The 17,786-nt window shown below is 39.1% G+C and overlaps 1 protein-coding gene across 1 annotated transcript in view; it reads left to right on the top strand.

Annotated features, from left to right (window-relative positions):
• The window catches only part of ALPK2 (alpha kinase 2), a 151,962-nt gene extending 139,321 nt beyond the window's left edge, over positions 1–12,641 (top strand). The window contains exon 12 of the mRNA XM_027869128.1: positions 11,829–12,641. Coding sequence (XP_027724929.1) covers positions 11,829–12,078 — 250 coding nt within the window. The 3' untranslated portion in view covers positions 12,079–12,641. The remainder of the gene's footprint in view (positions 1–11,828) is intronic.
• Positions 12,642–17,786: the final 5,145 nt, after the last annotated feature.

The raw sequence follows: 17,786 nt of genomic DNA, 5'->3' as shown, positions 1-17,786 counted from the left end.
AAAAGTAAAGCAGTTCATCAAGACTAAAACAATTAAAAAAAAAACAGCACTCACTCTGGAGATTAGGTTCTGATCCCAGGATATTTCTTAAAGTGGGGGAAATATGTGAGACTTATGTTCAGAGTTGGGGGAAGGCATGACAGATGTTTCTTTCTGGACCAAAGATTGGGAAAATGCACTCTTGCAAAGTTTGGTCCTCTGCTCAGAATGTTTGCTACTTTCCACCCACCTAGTAACAGCAGGAAGTGCTCCACTTGGCTTACCTTACTTTTGGCAGCCAAAAAGCAGGCCGCATTGCCACTGTCCTTTATTCACCAAGCACTCCATAAAAAGCTTCTCCATGTGGCTTCTCTTTTCTTCTCCATAGAAGTCTGTATCACCTTCCTGATACAGATACTGTATGAGACAGGTACGCAGTTTCAAAATTATTATAGTCCTGTGCTGTATTCTACAACTTTTCCATGCAGTTGTGGTTGGGTGCCCCTCCATGAAAGAGATGTTATTTCTGGTGTCAATGATACACAAAAGGAAACACCACCTCTCCCACATTCATGACAGAAAAACAAAAAGACCATATAGACCTCTCTTTGAGGACCAGAGCTTCGTGGGAAATGTTGTCTTTCCCCTCAGGTATAAGAGAAAAGATTCTCAGAATTTGAAATTGTAGAGTCCTCTAGGATAATCAAAACTACAGAGTTTAAAACTAGTTCTTAGAGATCATAAGACATGCATGAGTTCCTGCCAATAAATTTGATGGTTTGTCAGAGCAATGATGGGAAGACAAGATGCCAGCCAGATCACCAGCACAAGGGGTTTCTTGCTGCTGCTATTTGTAAGGTAGTCTGTCCCTCAATAGGAGGAGAGCATACAACTGCTTTACTTCTTCTACCTTGCATCTGCACATTCATACCCTTTTTCCCCAACGTGAAAAAAGCATTAGGTTTGGATTCAAGAGGATCTGTGTTTGAGTCCCAGCTGTGATATTTACTCTCTGTATGACCTTAAGCAAGAAACTTAACCTTGCTGAGCCTCAGTTCTCCTACCTGTAAAATGAGTATGCTAATACTTATACTCCCTACTTTGTAGGATTACTGTGGAGAAAGTGTTTTGTAAGCCTTAAGTACTATATAAATGTGAGTTATTATTGTCTTTCTCAGACAGATGTGGTAGTTACTATATGGTCTTTTTGTTTTTCTGTCATGAATGTGGGAGAGATGGTGTTTCCTTTTATGTATCATTGACACCAGAAGTAACATCTCTTTCATGCAGGGGCACCCAGCCACAACTGCATGTAAAAGTTGTAGAATAGAGATTACCTAAAGAGAAGCCCAAATGGAGCTCAAAGAGGAATGCTCATGAATCAACCAATCAGCAAGCATTTACTGTGCTTACACCTACTATGTGCCAGGCTCTAGGGATAAAAAGTTAAGGAAAAAAAAACACAACTTCTGACCTCAAGGATCTTCATTCTAATGGGATGCACTTAAGGAAAAATGTAAAATACATCAAGAGTCAATATAAAGCAATGAGGGCACTAACCCTTGGGGGTATCAAGAGAGGCCTTATGTATGAAAGAGGTGACGGCTGAGCTGCACTTTGAGTAGAGCCAGGTATTCAGAGATGGGGAGGAGATAAAAGGTTGCATTCTGGGTAGGGGTGACAGCCTTGGCAAAAGCATGGAGATGAGAGATGAACAAGCAAGTCTGACTGAACTGTTCAGTGTAGGAAATAGAGTAGAATGGAATAAGCCTGGAATGGTACATTGGAGTCAAATTATGAAGAGCGTTGAATACCAGTCAGATGGTATTTCATCTTAGAGACAACAGGAAGACAACAATTAGGCAGTGGAGTAGCGTGATTAGAACTGTGCTTTAGGAGGATCACCTAAGCTATCATGTGGAATATGAATTGGAGAGGGAAAAGAGATGAGGCCAGGAGATAAGTGACCAGGTTATTATTGTAGACCCGAAGAGAAGTCATGAAAGCCTGAACCAGAGTAATGCTTGTGTGGGTGGAGAGAAGGAGTAGATGCTACCAATGTAGTGGAGGTAAAAGTTACAGGATTGTCAACTGATTAGTTATGTGAGGTTAGGGAGAGAAAAGAGTTGAGGATTGCTCTGATGATGGGAACCTGAATGACTGGGACAGGGAGGATGTCATTGACAAAAACAGGGAGGTTGGGAAGAGATTTGAAGGAAAATATAATGAATTTTCTTTTGGACATGCTGAGCTTGAGATCTAGTTGGGAATATCCAAAAGGCAGTTGGTGGCATCAGATTAGAGCTCAGGATAATAACTAACTAATAATAATAGCTAATATTTATAGAGTGCTTTAAGGTTTGCAATACTATCTCATTTTATCCTTACAACCTCTCTGGAAAGTAAATGCTGTTACCATCTCCATTTTACTGGTGAAGAACCTGAGGCAGACAGTGGTTAAGCAACTTGCCCAGAGTCACATAGTTAACGAGTGTCCAAGGTGGGATTTGAATTCAGCTCTTCCAGGTTTAGTGCTCTATCTACTGTACCACCTGGCTATCTCAGCAGAGACTTGGGCTGGATAACCAGATCTGGAAGTCATTTTCATAGAGATGATTCTTGAATCCATAGGGACTTATGGCATCACCAAGAAAGGTTGTAAAAAGAAAAGAAAAGAGGGCCTTGAGGTGAACGCACACAAAGTGTGCAAGATATGGATAATGATCAAGTAAAGGAAACTAAGAAGGAGCAGCCAGGTAGGAGGAGAACCAGGCAAGAGCTAGAGAGGAGAAAATATCTTGGAGAAGAAGGCAGTCAGCAGTATCAGTGGTTGCAGAGGGATCAAGAAAGTGGAAGATTGAGAAAAGGCCATTAGACTTGACAATAAAGAGATTGTGATGAACTTTTTTAAAATTAATTTTCATTTTACATAGTATTTTATTTTTTCCAATTACATGTAAAGATAATTTTTAATATTCATTTTTAAACTAAAATTTTGAGTTCCAAATTTTCTCCCTTCCTCCCCTCCCTCCTCCCTAAGATAATAAGCAATTTGATATGTTATATATATGCAATCATGTAAAACATTTTTCCTTATTAGTAATGTTGTGAAAGAAGAAATAGAACAAAAGGAAAAAACTGAAAAAAAAAAAGCAAAAATAGTGATCATGACGAACTTTGGAGAGAGTTGTTGTGTCCAATTCTTCATGACTCTATTTGGGGTTTTCTTGGCAAAGATACTAACTAGAGTGTTTGCCATTTCCTTTTCTAGCTTATTTTACAGATGAAGAAACTGAGACAAACAGGATTAAGTGACTTGCCTAGAGTCATACATCTAGGAAATATCTGAGGCCAGATTTGAACTCACAAAGATGAGTTTTTCTGACTCCAGGACTGGTGGTCTATCCACTATGCCACCTAACTGCCCTTGGAGAGAGTAGTTTTAATTAAACGATGAGATTGAAAGTCATATTGCAAGAGGCTGATGGAAGAGAAGTGGAGTCAACAAATAAGTATGAGCAGCTTTTTCTAGGTGTTTGACTGGGAAAGAGGATAATTATAGCAAAATAAAGGATTGGTAGGGTGAAATGAAGGGGGTTGTTTTGTTTGTTTGTTTTGTTTGTTTTTTAGGGATGAGGGAAACTTAGGCATGTTTGAAGGGAAGGAGCCAGTAGATAGGGAGAGTTTGACAAAGGAAAGGATGATTGTGGGACAATCTGCCAGAGTAGATGGAAGGAGGTGAGATCAAGGGTATAAGTAGAAGAGTTGCTTTTGGAGAACAAAAGGGCTACTTCTTTATTTAAAATAGACTAAAGGAGGAGAAATTGAGAAATGATATCAAGGAGTTTGAGACATAGAATAGGAGAGAAGAAGATCATGGCAAATGCCCTCTATTTTCTCAGTGAAATAGGTGAGGTTATTTCCTGAGAGGGAGGGGACATGGGTGGTATGAGAAGTTTGGGGAGGGAAGCAAAGATTTGGAATAGCCACTGTGGCAAAGCAGACAGCGCACATGCACAGGATCATAGGTTAGAGCTGGAAGGGACCCCGGAAACCGTCTAGTTCAGATACTTCCTTTTACAGCTACAGAAACTGAGGGCCTCATGAGACCAACAAAGTGACTTACCCAACTCCCTTTCTGCTTGTTGGCTGTTATGTCAGTTAGGAATAAGTAAAAGAATTGCTTGGTCTAATGACAGCCCCAGATACAATTAAATAACATACATTTGGAGATGACTTCTCTGAGTGTTTGTTGGGCTTCTTATAGGGGGTAGGAAGTGGGAAGAGGGGAGGAGCATGGTTGGAATATTAGTCTGGATTATTAAGAATTGGGCAACTATGTCCAGACAGAAGGAACTCAGTAAGCATTGAACTTGGAATATACTACACCCATTAAGTGTTTCCTTTTAGGTGTATGGTGTGTGTGTGTGTGTGTGTATGTGTGTGTGTATGTAGACACATATATGTATGTGTATATATTGATATATACATCACACTTATATACACTGGTCCTCAGATGACAGACCTAGAGTCAGCCTCAAGCACATGCTTCTTTTTCCATGAGAGGAGGATGAGAACAAAGGTACATAGTCCCACTATACCCATTACCCATACACAGAGCTGATAGTCTGTAGTAGGGATCCATCAACATCCTTTCAAGGGAATTGTGGTATTGTGAATTATTGCTGTTATTATCAGCGGTACTCATTTCCAGAACTGCCTATGTGTTTAACAACCCTAAGATATTTGCAGCATAGATGAGTATGACTGTCTCTTCCCTTGTGCCTGTTTGCATATGCATAAACATTGGTGCTAACCTGAATGTGTTATGCTTGGAGGATGTCTGAGGATCCATGGAACCTATGTGATCCATCAAAGACCTTTCCTTAGCGGAGAGTGGGATTATGCTTTCCATCATGGTCTGACAAATACAGGAGGCCCCAAGAGACTTCACATCCTGCCAGGGAGTCCTGGAGCACAGTCGAGAAATGGACACGCTGCCATTTCACCTTCCCTCTCTGGTCCCCTCAAATAGAAAAGAGAGATGTAAAAATGAAGAGAGGAGACAGCTGGATTTTTCGTTTCGCCAGATTTGTCTCTCTCCATTCTGTTGACTTTTCCTTCAACAAGTGAGTGTGGTTTCTGGAACATATGCAGCCATCTTTCACAAGACAATGGAATGCAGCCTCCCAGAGGAGAGGACATATTTGTTGGCATGAGGCACATAGGGTATGGAGGGGGAAAGGAGGGAGAGGAAAAATTCTAACAAACATGTCAAGATGATGATATGCCTTGGTGTTTCAGCTCCAGAGCTGAAAGAAACTTGTCATGCCCATAATTGTCTAAAGCCCAGCTCAGATTGCATAGTGAAGAAAACAGGCTCCAGACTCCATCCTCTCTAGGACTGTTTGATCTTTCTGTCTCCCAGAAGTAAATTGAATGTAGCGAGAGTCCTTTAGTCAGTTTAGCTATGGAATGAAAGTAGCCAGATGCTTTGGCTCACTGTCATTCCTATCCCAAGCCTAAAAATTGCTTTTTGGCTGTATGTGAGACTGTATTAAGCACCTTACCACACAGTGGCAGATGTGGCCACTGCCTTCAGGGAGCTGGGAGTCTATATGGGATATTATTGATTCAGATGAATGCAAAAAAAAAAAAAAAGTCAAGCAGAATAAATGCTCAGCAATTGTAGCCGGCCAATGTTTATATAGCACTTTAACAGAAAGGTATCTTGTCAAAGATAAAGTTATCCTCACATTAACCCTTGCCCAAAGGAGCCTACAGAGCTCTGGAAGAGACAACATGTCCTCAGTCTGCCTTCTTCATTAATAGGAATTATGGCTTCAGCTCACTTCTCCAGGCCTCAGTTTTCTCATCTGTAACAAAGGGCTATTGGACTATGTGGCACTTAAGGGTCACAAAGCCCTTTGGATACATTCGTATTTAATTCCTACGACCTTGTAACATAGGTTATTATTATCCTTATTGAGCAGACTGCTCAGGATCACACAGCTAGAATCATAGAATTATAGGGTTTGGAAGGACCAGCTCATCCAGCCCCAGCCAAACCACAAATCTCCTCTGTAACAAGCCTCCCAATTAGTCATGCAATGACCACATGAAAGACCTCTGGTGACAGGGAATTCACTCCTCACACCCCCTTACTCCAAAGGCAGTCCATCTTTAGAGCAACTCTTAATTATTAGGGGAAATTTCCCTTATATTAAACCAAAATCTTTCTCTCTCTATATTCTATCTATTGGGCTTAGTTCTCCCATCTAAGGACAAGTAGAACAAGAGAGCTACCTATATGACAAATCTCCAGATGCTTGAGGTCTATTATCATATCCCTATTATATATTCTCTTCCCTACGTTAAACAGCCGCAGTTTCTTTATCTGCATGCAGCATGGTTTTAGTCCTTTATCCATTCTGATTGCCCTCCCTTGGATGCACTCCAGCTTTTCCACTTTCTACCTAATTATGGCTCCCCAAGTGCGCACAGAACTCCAGATGTGGTCTGACATGAGCAGACAGAGTACAGTTGACTTACCACCTCACTCACTTTGGACATCTGAATTCTATTCGCGTAGACTAAGATTGCAGGAGTTTCTCTGGCTGCTCTGTCACACTGGGGGAATTCAGCTATTTAAGCATCTGCTGAAACAGACATTCTGCTAAAAACAGAACCACTGACCGACTGGGGACCTGCCTCGCTGAGAATTTCATTGTTCAAAAGGTGGAGGAAGCAGTAAAGAGATTGCTATTCTGGACCTCGTTCCAACCCATAAGTAGGGCCTGGTTACTGAAATAGAAATGCCCTGAACCTTGGAAGGAAGCAATCACATCAAACCACATTGCTGATTCATTTGGAGATGCAGTCCACTTTCACATGAGCAACTTTCTAGCCGTGTCTTTCTTTAAAAAAAAAAAAAAACAACAAAAAACTTGTGCAATTGTTGTGGTTGCTTTTTTTTTTAATTGTTTTTAGCCCAAATTCAGGATATAGTACATAGTAACACTGGGACTTGAATCCAAGTCACATAGGATTATCTTTGTTGTTTTGTCCTTTGTTTTCAAAGAGGGCCAATGACATCATGGGTGATGTGAGAGGAGATCATCTAGTTCAACCTCTTCGTTTTATTGTTTTGTGTTTTTGCCAGGGCCAAGCTCCCCTCCCCCTATAGTCTTAGATGGAGTGGGCAGACCCTATTTGGTGTTGTCCCCTCTGTAGTATCAACCCCTTCATTTTTTACAACAGCAAAGGAAACCCCAGAAAAGAGGAATGACTCACCAAAGTCATAGGCAGCAGGCAAGTAAGAGAGCCTCAATTATGAGGGGAAACCAATAATGATCTAATCAGATTTGACAAGAAGTTGTCAATTCAAAATTTGCAAGAAGATTATTTGAAATATAGCTTAATATTTACTATTATTAATACTAAATGTTACCCTAGTGTGTATCATGCCTTGAAGATATTAACCAATGACAGTATGAAGCCACAATTAAAAGGCATCTTGAATCTAAGCATCTGTGATGAAAAACATCAAATGTTTAAAGTTATGAAATTTCACTAAATTTTTTAAACGCTTAGAAGCTCATGACATTCCCTATTTAATATGCAAAGATGAAAAGCCATACCCCATTGGAGAATTCAGCTATTTAAGCATCTGCTATGCTGGACCTCGTACCAACCCGTAAAGAACCCTTGTTCTTTCGTCATAGTAGATGTGGCTAAAATAATTCACAGAAAATAATAAGGAGACAAACTAAAACACATTCTTTTGTCAGCAAATACAATTGGAAGTTGCCTTGAAAAAAAAGCTAAAGGTTTGATGAAACATACTAGAGCCAGAATTTTCATTCAGCTTCTTGTGTGACTTTCTCTGCTAGACCAGGCTGGTACTAGACTTCTCTATTTCCATGTGATGATAAAATTCTGTGATTCTGTGGTTAGTTTGCAAGGAACCATAGAGGAATTATTTTAAGACCTTCTCCAAGAAAATACTGCTCTGACAGTTTCTTTGACTTGCTTACCCTCAAATTTTCTCAGGTCCAGCTACATTACCTTGATTTCCATGGCTATCAGTTCAAATTCAGAGAGTAAAAGTAGGCCCCAATTGCTCCCAGAACATTTGGGCAATTTATCAGACTTAAATGACAGAAAGTACAGAGTGCTTGTTGTTCCTATGTTGGGTAACAAACTGATGTTCTGAAAGCTCTTCACAAAAATTGACAGCAATGAACATCTAGTCTCTGCTTGAGTACCCTCAGTGATGGGCAACTCACTACCTCACAAGGTAGCCCATTCTGCTTTCACAGTTCAAGAACTGAGTACTCTTTATGGCATATTAGGGTGTTAGCCAAGCCTTGAAGACACTAAGTAATGGCAGAATAAGGATAAAAAATAAGTTATTTTCATGTTGATTTCTTTTTTTTTAATTAAACCTATTTCTACATTAGTTATGTTGCAAAAATAAGAATCAGAACGAAAGGGGAAACTCATAAGAAGAAAAACCAAAAAAAGAGAAAATAGCATGCTTCAATCTGCATTCAAACTACACAGTTCTTTCTTTGGATGTGGATAGCATTTTCTATCATGAGTCTTTCAAAATTGTCTTAGATCATTGTGTTGCTGAGAAGAGCTAAGTCTATCAAAGTTGGTCATCACACAGTGTTGCTGCTACTGTGTACAATATTCTGCTGGTCCTGTTCACTTCACTCAGCATCAGTTCGTTTCATGTTGATTTCTAAATATACTAAAGTTAAGTGTGTCATTCAATGTGGCTGCTGTATTTGCTAAGCCTTCCATGTCTTTGGCTTCCACCTTTCAAGTTTGCCAAGTCATCCATTGTGATAACAAGCATGACAACATTTAGGTATCTTTTTTTCTTTCTGACTTTAAAGATTCTTTAGTTTGCTTTCATTCCAAAAACAATCTAGGAGTGATAGAGGACAGCCATCTCTATGAGAACTGGTAAAATTATTTCTGTGTTAAGTCATCAAGCTTTTCTAATACTACCAACAAAACTCAGCAGTAAGAGCTAGAAAAAGAAATTCCATTCAAAACAATTGCAGAATATATGAAATACCTAGAAGTTTACATATATATATATAAATTATATGAATGCAACTATAAAATACTCCTTAGAGAAATAAAAGAAAACCTAAATAATTAGAGAAATATTAACTGCTTATGGTTGATTCAGGTCAATATTGATAAAAATTACAATGTTACTTAAATTAAAATCTATTAAAACATAGGGCTACATAATATTACCTCAATTACTTAAAAAAAATTTACTTCTTCAGTACCATGCCAGTCAATCTACCAAATTATTACTTTATAGAGATTAAATTTTTCATTTTTAGCAAAATTCATTTGGAGGAATAAAGATCAAGGATCTCAAGAGAAATACTGTAAAAGGAGTTCTAGCAGTACCATATCTGTAACTCTACTACAAATCAGTAATCATCAAAACTGGTTAGTTTTGGTTAAAAAAAATAGAAAAATCACTTAGCAGAACATATTAAGCATACAATATGTTCAATAAACCCAAAGACCCTAACTATGCACTGTCCACCCCATACTGGTTTAGATCAACATTTCATACCATAGACCAAAATAAGCTCCAAATGAATACATGATTTAGACATAAAAAGTCACATCATAAACAAATTAGAAGAACAGGGAAGGAAATGGATTGGGGAGGAATTCATACTCAAAAGCAATAGAGACAATCAGAGATAACAAAATGGGCAATTTTAATTACATAAAATTGAAACATTTTTATATAAAAATCAGTGCAGCTAAAATTGTAATAGAAATAGTTTGCTAGGAAGACGTTTTCGCAGCTTCTCTGCTGAAGATCTAGTATCCAACATATGCAAGGAAAAGATTCTAATATGTAGGAATAAGATCCATTTCCCAAAAGGTAAATGGTCAAAGGATAGGAACAGGTAGTTCTCACAGGAAAAAATTCAAGCTATCAAAAACCATATAAAATGCTCCAAATCACCAAAAAAACTAGATAAATACTAATTAGAAATCCTCTGAGTTTTTGTCTCACAGCTACCAGATTTGTAAAGAGGACAAGAGAGGAAAATTATGATTACTGGAGATTCTATAGGAAGATAGGCACAGTGATGGATGTACTCTTGCTCTGGAGCTATGAATTGGTCCAACCCTTCTGGAAAGAAATTTGGAACCATATCCAAAAAGTCACTAAACTGTGTATTTCTTTTGACCCAGCTATGCTACTGTTAGGCCTATACCTCAAAGAGATCAAAGAAAGAGCAAAAAGACACATGTGTACAATTATTTATTGCAGCTCTATTTGTTGTAGCAAAGATATGGAAACTAAAGGAGTGCCCATCAGTTAGAAACTGGTGAACAAATTATGATGTGTGAATGGAATGGAATGGAATGGAATTGTACTATAAGAAATGAGGAAAGGGATGGATCCAGGAAAACCTAGGAAGACTTGTGCAAAATTATACAGAATGAATTGAACAGTACCAGGCTTAAATTTGATCAAAGAAATGACCAACCACAACTCCAATGGACCAAAAACGAATGTGCTATCCACCTCCTGACAGAGAGGTGATGATGTCAAGGTACAAAATGAGACATAATTTTCTATAGGGCCAACCTGCTAATTTGATTCGCTTAGTATACATACATGTTTCATATTTGTTTTTCCTTTAAAAAAAATTGGTGGGGGGAGGAAGAGAGCCTAGCAATACTACTATGGAAAAAAAAAGAAAAGAGGGTCAGTGAAGCATCTACAAAATCTACAGAAGAGAACAGAATGAAGTATAAAAGGAAACATGAGCAGGCCAGCTTAAGAAGAACATAGTGAATTTTATTATATACTTAAAAGGAAAGGGATGCTATATGTCATAGAGGTTACTATTTTATGTATAATCTTCATTATCTATATCTATTTGCATGTAGATATGCTCATTTTATTTGGTGTTTAAGTTCAGAATTTTTTAAAAAATTGTTTTTTATGCCAAGCTCCTGGGTAGGCTGTTGAGCCCAAGGTAAATGGTCTTTTGGGTATCCAGCTTAGGATAGTGGAGAAAGCAGTAAATCTTGAATGAGGAGGCCTGAGTTCTAGTCCTCCTACTGCTGCTAAGAAATTTTGTGACCTTGGACCGATCATTTCATTTCCTTGTGTTTCAGTTTTCTTAGCTATAAATTAGCTAGTGGAGTGACTGTATGATCTTTGAGATGCTGTCCAGCTCTAAATAAAATTATAGTATTCCTTTCATAAGGAAAATGTGATAGGAAGAAAAGGAAAGGGTGAAGATTACTTGTATTGGTTGTTGGACTTCCATGACACTGAGATTTCTCCCAAGTTCCTGTCAACATGGTCTATCCCTAGGTATACGAATAAAAGCAAGAATGCAAAATACACTGACATTATAAGATCTGTTAAGCCTTAGAACTCTTTATGATATCATGTCAAAGTGGATTTGACCTCTACTGTTAAAGACTAATTTTACTTACCCTTAATTCCATTGTATTCATTGTGTTTTCACCATCATTGATATGCTTGTCTTTCACTTAGTTTCTAATACCTTGCTTTTGTTGCTTACTACCTGTGTGATAAATGGTGAAACCACATAACCATATAACTTGGATTTCAGTCCTTCTCACCTGTAAAAGAAGGTTGAATGAGATGGCCTTTGAGGTCTTTCCCCACTCCAGCTCTACAATCTAATGATTCTAAATGTGGATTGTATATTTCTCCTCTATCCATCAATTTCTCTTCTTTCAAGTCTGATAGACCAGCTCTTTCTGGTAAGGTCTCCATTTAAAATTTTCTCTTTCCTCCCTTACAGGTACAAAGGTTTTAAAGGCAACTGTTCCATGACCTTCATTGATCAATTTAAAGCCCTACACCAGTGTAATAAGTATTGTGAAATGCTGGGGTTAAAATCCCTTCAAACCAATAACCAGAAACAGAGGAAACCGGTCATCGGAAGAGGCAAAGTTCAGCCACCCGCCACCCCTGCCAAGAAGGCAGGGGCCAATGCCCCTGCAAAGAAGAAGACAGACTCCACAGCTAAATCACCGGCTAGCAAAGAGTGAGAGAGAAGAGCAGAGATCTCATGCAAGGGGACTTCATAGTCAGTTATAAGACTGTAGCTATTCCCAGTTTACAGTGCCTTAAGATGCTTTGGAAACTATGACCTGCTGTCCTCATTGAGATGTTAGCAGGATAGGATCTGTGATAGACTCACTGGGAAAACAAGCCAAACTGTCGATCACAGTGATAGTCCTCTCTTTGTACAAACTTTTCAGCATTTTTACCAATGTCACATCTGTATATATTTGTGTTTTTTGCACATTGTTGTGTTATCAAGGACTTGGTGTAAGGATGGGACTATTCCTTGTCCTGTTGCCTTTCTTACTTCCCACTCAGAACTAGACCAGTGAGGCTGTGGCATTCAGCTGCTGTATAAACCTAAAATATGAATGACTGATTCTCTATATTAAAGTTTTGCACTAGTGTTGATTACTGGCCTTGTTGTTGAAATTTTTCAGTAACGATGACCTTTTTCATAATTATTTGCACAGTTGTTACCCTTATGAAACTTTGACAACCAGGTGTACTTTTCTGTTTAATTAAATTCCTATTTAAACAAAAGTAAGCTATGTGGGTACTTGGCTCATTGCCGGCGTCTTTTCTGTGTAATTTGTACCAGAAGCCAGATCTCTTGGGTTTAGTAATCACCTAATAAGGTGACCTACTCATATGGCATTTCCTTTTTAAAACAGAAAAGCTCTAAAAATGGACATCTGTGGTTTTTCTGTTCTTAGGTCTCCACTTGAAAAGGTACAAACTTTCTATTATTTTCCATAAATCCAGAACCCCAAAGATTGATGACTCTTTCTCTGGTTACACAAAGAGCCATAAACATTGGGCTGTATTTTCTCTTTTATACACAGGGGGGTGTTCACCCTTCTGGTTTTACACTGTCCCTCCTCACATTGTGCCTTTCCCTCACTATCACCACCCCCAACCCAGATCTCACTAACCCTCACTAACACCAGTCGATTATGCCTGTTCTATCTGAGCCGTTAATGAGAAAATGGAACAAATCTGATGATCTTGATGGGATGGGTCAATGTCAAATGGCTAGACGGATTTGCTGGCCTCATGTCCATATGAATAGACATGCTTCACCCAGGACATCAACACTAAGTTTTCCAAAAGACACCTACATAGAACTTCCTTTTATGTTATTGAAGGAATGGATACTTCTTTGGAGTAAGGGGAGGTATTTTGGTGGGGTGCTGGAAGCCACTAGTATGACTATCTGGAGTGGAGGGAGAGCATGCTCCTTAATGGGCCCTTATTCCTCCGTCAGGGGTGGGAGTTGTCATGGAGGAGTGATGTGATCACTGAGGGAATAAAATGTACCTCAGGATATCATTAGGTTTTTCTATTGCTGAAGGATCAGCCAATGCCAGTCAGTGGAGGGTTGGGTCAAGGGAGGAAGGAAGTGTGCCCCAGGGTAGTGCTTTTGGTACTCTCCAGATTTTGGTGCCCTAGGGCACCATGGTTTCCTGGGCTTCATTACTGATTCTACTTGTAAAGTTGATTTTTTTGTACCCGAGAGTAAGACTTTACATTTATCACTATTCAATTTTATTTTATTTATTTCAGCCTAGCGTTCTAGCCTGTTTGTAGCCTGTCATTCAATATGTTAGCTTTGTCTCTTCACGTTGTGTCATCTGCATATCTGATAAGGATCATATTTTTTCCTTTTATCTAAGTCAATGATAAAAATGTTGAACAACAGAATGCCAAGAATAGATCCCTTGGTCACTCCACTGGAAACCTCCTTCTGTGTTGGCACTGAACCATCAATGACTACTCTTTGCCATTTGTTCATTCAAACAGTTCTAAATCCTCCTAACTGTAGTATTGTGGAGCCTGTATCTCTTCATCTTGTCTACAAAATAACAGGAGATACTGTGTTAAGTGCTTTGCTAAAATCAAATCTAACTGTATCTATTGCATTCCCCTGTTCTACCTATCTAGTAATCCTATGGAAGAGGCAAATAAGGTTAGTCTGGTATGATTTCTTCTTGACAAAGCCATACTAGATTATTGTGGTCTTCATCTCTTTTTCTAGTTATTCACTAATCATCCCTTGAATTTCTAGAATTTGTCAGGATTCAGAATCTGGTATATTGAGCTATACTTTACAAACTACCATTTTTGGAAAGTCAGAACATTTCCTTTCCTCAGTCCTGTGTTACCTCAACCATTCATGATTATCCCAAGAGGTACTTCATCTGGCCACCTGATGACTTGAACTCTTCAAAGATAAGTAGGTGCTGTTTTCCTCTGTCCTTAACTTACCTTGGGCATCAACTCCCTGTTAGCCAAAAATCTTTCCCTTGCCAGAGAAATGAGAAACAAAAAAAGAGTTGAACCTTGCTGCCTTTGAGTTCTCCGCTATTTATAATTGTTCCTTTCACCTTGAGAAGAGATCTTATCCTGTTTTTGCCCTCTTTCCCCTGATATAGCTAAAGAAAAAAACAAAACATTAAAAAAATTGTTGTTGTTGTCTTTAGATCTACCAGTCAGCCTTAGCTGATTCTGGGCTTAATTGTTGCTAATATTATTTTTGTTCAGATCAAGCCACACTTTAGTGTTCATTCTCCATGAATTCACTTGGTTTCATTCTGTATATGGCTTTTTAAAATGTAAGTTTTTGATGAGTTCTTTGGGTACCATCATTAGCATTTTTAGACAACTCATCAGAATTATTTCCCTTTGTGCCTAGAATTTCATCTCTTTGAGCTTCCCTTATTTTTTGGACTGTACCCCTGCAGAATTTTAGTTCATGGCATCCTATGTGTCTTTTCTTTGAACTCTTTTGAAATCTGTTCCAGAAATCCAGATTACAATCTGGAATACCATCTTAGTTGGGAAATTGTACAGTGTATAATCCCAAATTGCTCCCCTGCAAAAAAAACCTATCTGAAAAAACAACAACAACAACAACACAAAAGTTCTCCTGGTGATGCTATATCTTGGAAACAAGACTGTAAATCCTGGAACTTCAGTCTCTGAAGAATTAAAGTTGTAGGTTACTCAAAAGGTAATGGAAAGAGGTATATATGGTGAGCATAAGTAGGATGCAGCTTGTTTACGGTGATGACCAGTGGGCAAGAAGCAATGTATATCATATCATTCAAGAAATGTATGCTCAAAAAAAGAAGTGGACCAGTCATGAAGCATAATATGAGCAATGATAGATGAACAAGCCATATGCTATTCTGGTACCCAGGAAATGTAAAAAGAAACAGAAGAAGGCCTCCAGCATGTTCACTACATCTTGCATGATGATCTATTGGAGAACATGGATAAAAATCATACATGATAAGGTATGGACATATTTGTACCAAAGGAAGGAATGCCCTCATTGATGAGATCACACGCCCATACAAAGTATTCAAGAATTAGAGGTAAGGAACCTGAAAGGCAGCTCTCTTCTTCATCCTACTCCATTTATCTTCCTCTTGTACTTTGTATGTATGATGTATATTCCTATATATGTGGCATGGTTGCCCCCATTAGAATGTAAGCTCCTTGAGGGCAAGGACTGTTTTCCCCTTTTCTTTTTGTCCCTAATGCTTAGCCCAGTGCCCAACACATATCAAGGAATGCTTGTTACTTGCTTGATCCCTAGAACTAGGGTTGACAACTCTAGTCCCTACCTTTTGCCCCACCCCTTTACTGGTGGCTGGGCAGTGACTTAAGCAGACGGCTATACATGTGAAGGAAGTGAATCCCAGCAAATTGAGGCTGAAAGCACCTTGAGGCTTTTATACCTTTTTTGTTGTTCGGTCATATCTGACTCTTCATGACTACATTTTGGGGTTTTCTTGGCAAAGATACTGGAGTGATTTGCCATTTCCTTCTCTAGCTCATTTTACAGATGAGGAAACTGAGGCAAACAGGGTTAAGTGACTAGTCCAGGGTCAAACAGTCAGTAAGTATCTGAGGTGGGATTTGAACTCAGGAAGAGGAGTCTTCCTAATTCCAAGTTCAGTACTCTACTAAGCCACCAAGCTGTCCCTTATTAGCCTTTAATTCCTCCCACCATCTCCATGCAAAGAATAAGACTGTCCCTCATCTCTTACACTCTCACTAGCATGCCCCCCTGGGCTTCTTTTGAGTGTCTCCACTGAACCCCTACCATTCTCCTTTCAAGGCTGCCCATGGTGCTATTACCTAATTTCACCAAGTTAAAAATAGGGGGGAGCAGGGACTAGGAGGAGCACACAGAATGATGATGTGCTCATCTACTCTGGCAGCATCTCCTCCTTTCCCCCCACCCCTACCAATTATCTTTGGCCCTCAATCCCCCTAGGGGTGGTGTTGGGTGGGATTGTTTTGCCATCTGCCCAATCAGCCAAATCATGACCATCTTCTTTGGAATTAATTGTTGTTTTCCTTGTATTGGAAAATAACAGGGTGCTCACACCAAGGGCTCTATTACACCAGAGGTCCCAGAAATACACACATTCTTTGTAATTGCTTCAGAGGGCCAAAGCTGGTAATAGAATGAGATGTTATTGATTTTCCAGTTTGGGTCAATTAGTGTGCTTTATTATTAGATATATCAAGGACCCATACACTGAAAATATCCTCATGCTTCACCTTTTCTCCTTCCCCCTGCCTGCCCATCCCGGCTTTTCTCAAGTCACTTAGCTAGGATGGCCTTAAATGTAGCTATTTCTCAGCCCTGGAAGCCTGTCCCTTCCTGACTGCTCTCATGACTGCATATATGCCCAAGGTCATTCTTTTCGTGCTGGGCTCTGTCATGAAGCTATATTTGTGACTTGTAAGTCACAGTAAATGAATGTTTCATTAACATGTGTCTGGTGTCCCTGGAGTTGGGTGCATCTCTAATAAGGATGGCAGGAAAATCACGACATCTTGCCAATAGCATAAGAGCCTGGCTGGATCTCACCCTGGATGGATGGGAAGCTTTTCTGAATATTCCACTCCCTCCTTGCTATACCCACACTTCCCAAGGGATGCTTCTGATCATCCCTGTAATTAGAGCCAAAGATTCAATAGGATTATTATTTAAAATGAATGCCAGAAGAAGTAATTATTTTCTAATTATAAAGTGCTCTCTTTTCTAAATATACAGATGGTTACATGTGTGCTTGCATGTGCCACACCAGCCAGGAGAGAGTATGCTGACAAATGGATTTTGTCTCTCTGGCTGTGTTCCAAAGGAGCTGTGTAGCCCCTAAGCAGAAGGGCTGACTCAATTGAAGTCATTTTAGGGTGGACAGATGCCACTTGGACTGGAATTTTTTAAAAAAACAAACAAAACAAGAGACACTATTTTGATTCTGCATTGTAGCCAAAGGGGGCATATCTCCCAGCTCTGTCTCTCTTCCACACATTTAAGATCCTTTGAGAAGCTCCAGAACAGCTTTAAGGGAAGGTTGAGGTCGATTAAATTATTTAGTGAAGTGAGTCATAAATTTTGTTGACAAATTCCTGTGTTGATGACAGATATTTATAAGCGTGGTCGAAAACATTTTAAAATTTCACTTTTCTAGTAGAGAACAAAATGGTCTCAAATAAGATTTCTAATTAATTCCTAAGCCTAAAACTCCATGCCAGCTTCCATTTTAGGTCCTGGAGATTCAAAGCTGAAGCAAGCTCTTCGTAATATCTCTATGCCTCTTACTAGTTCGTGGCTCATGGGGTCTCAGCAGAAAGATGCTCACAGTGGACTGGGCACAGTACTTAC

This window comes from Vombatus ursinus, unplaced genomic scaffold (assembly GCF_900497805.2).
Source record: "Vombatus ursinus unplaced genomic scaffold, bare-nosed wombat genome assembly UNPS02014791.1, whole genome shotgun sequence".
Classification (NCBI taxonomy): Eukaryota; Metazoa; Chordata; class Mammalia; order Diprotodontia; family Vombatidae; genus Vombatus; species Vombatus ursinus.
This window is presented reverse-complemented; position numbering and strand designations above follow the sequence as displayed.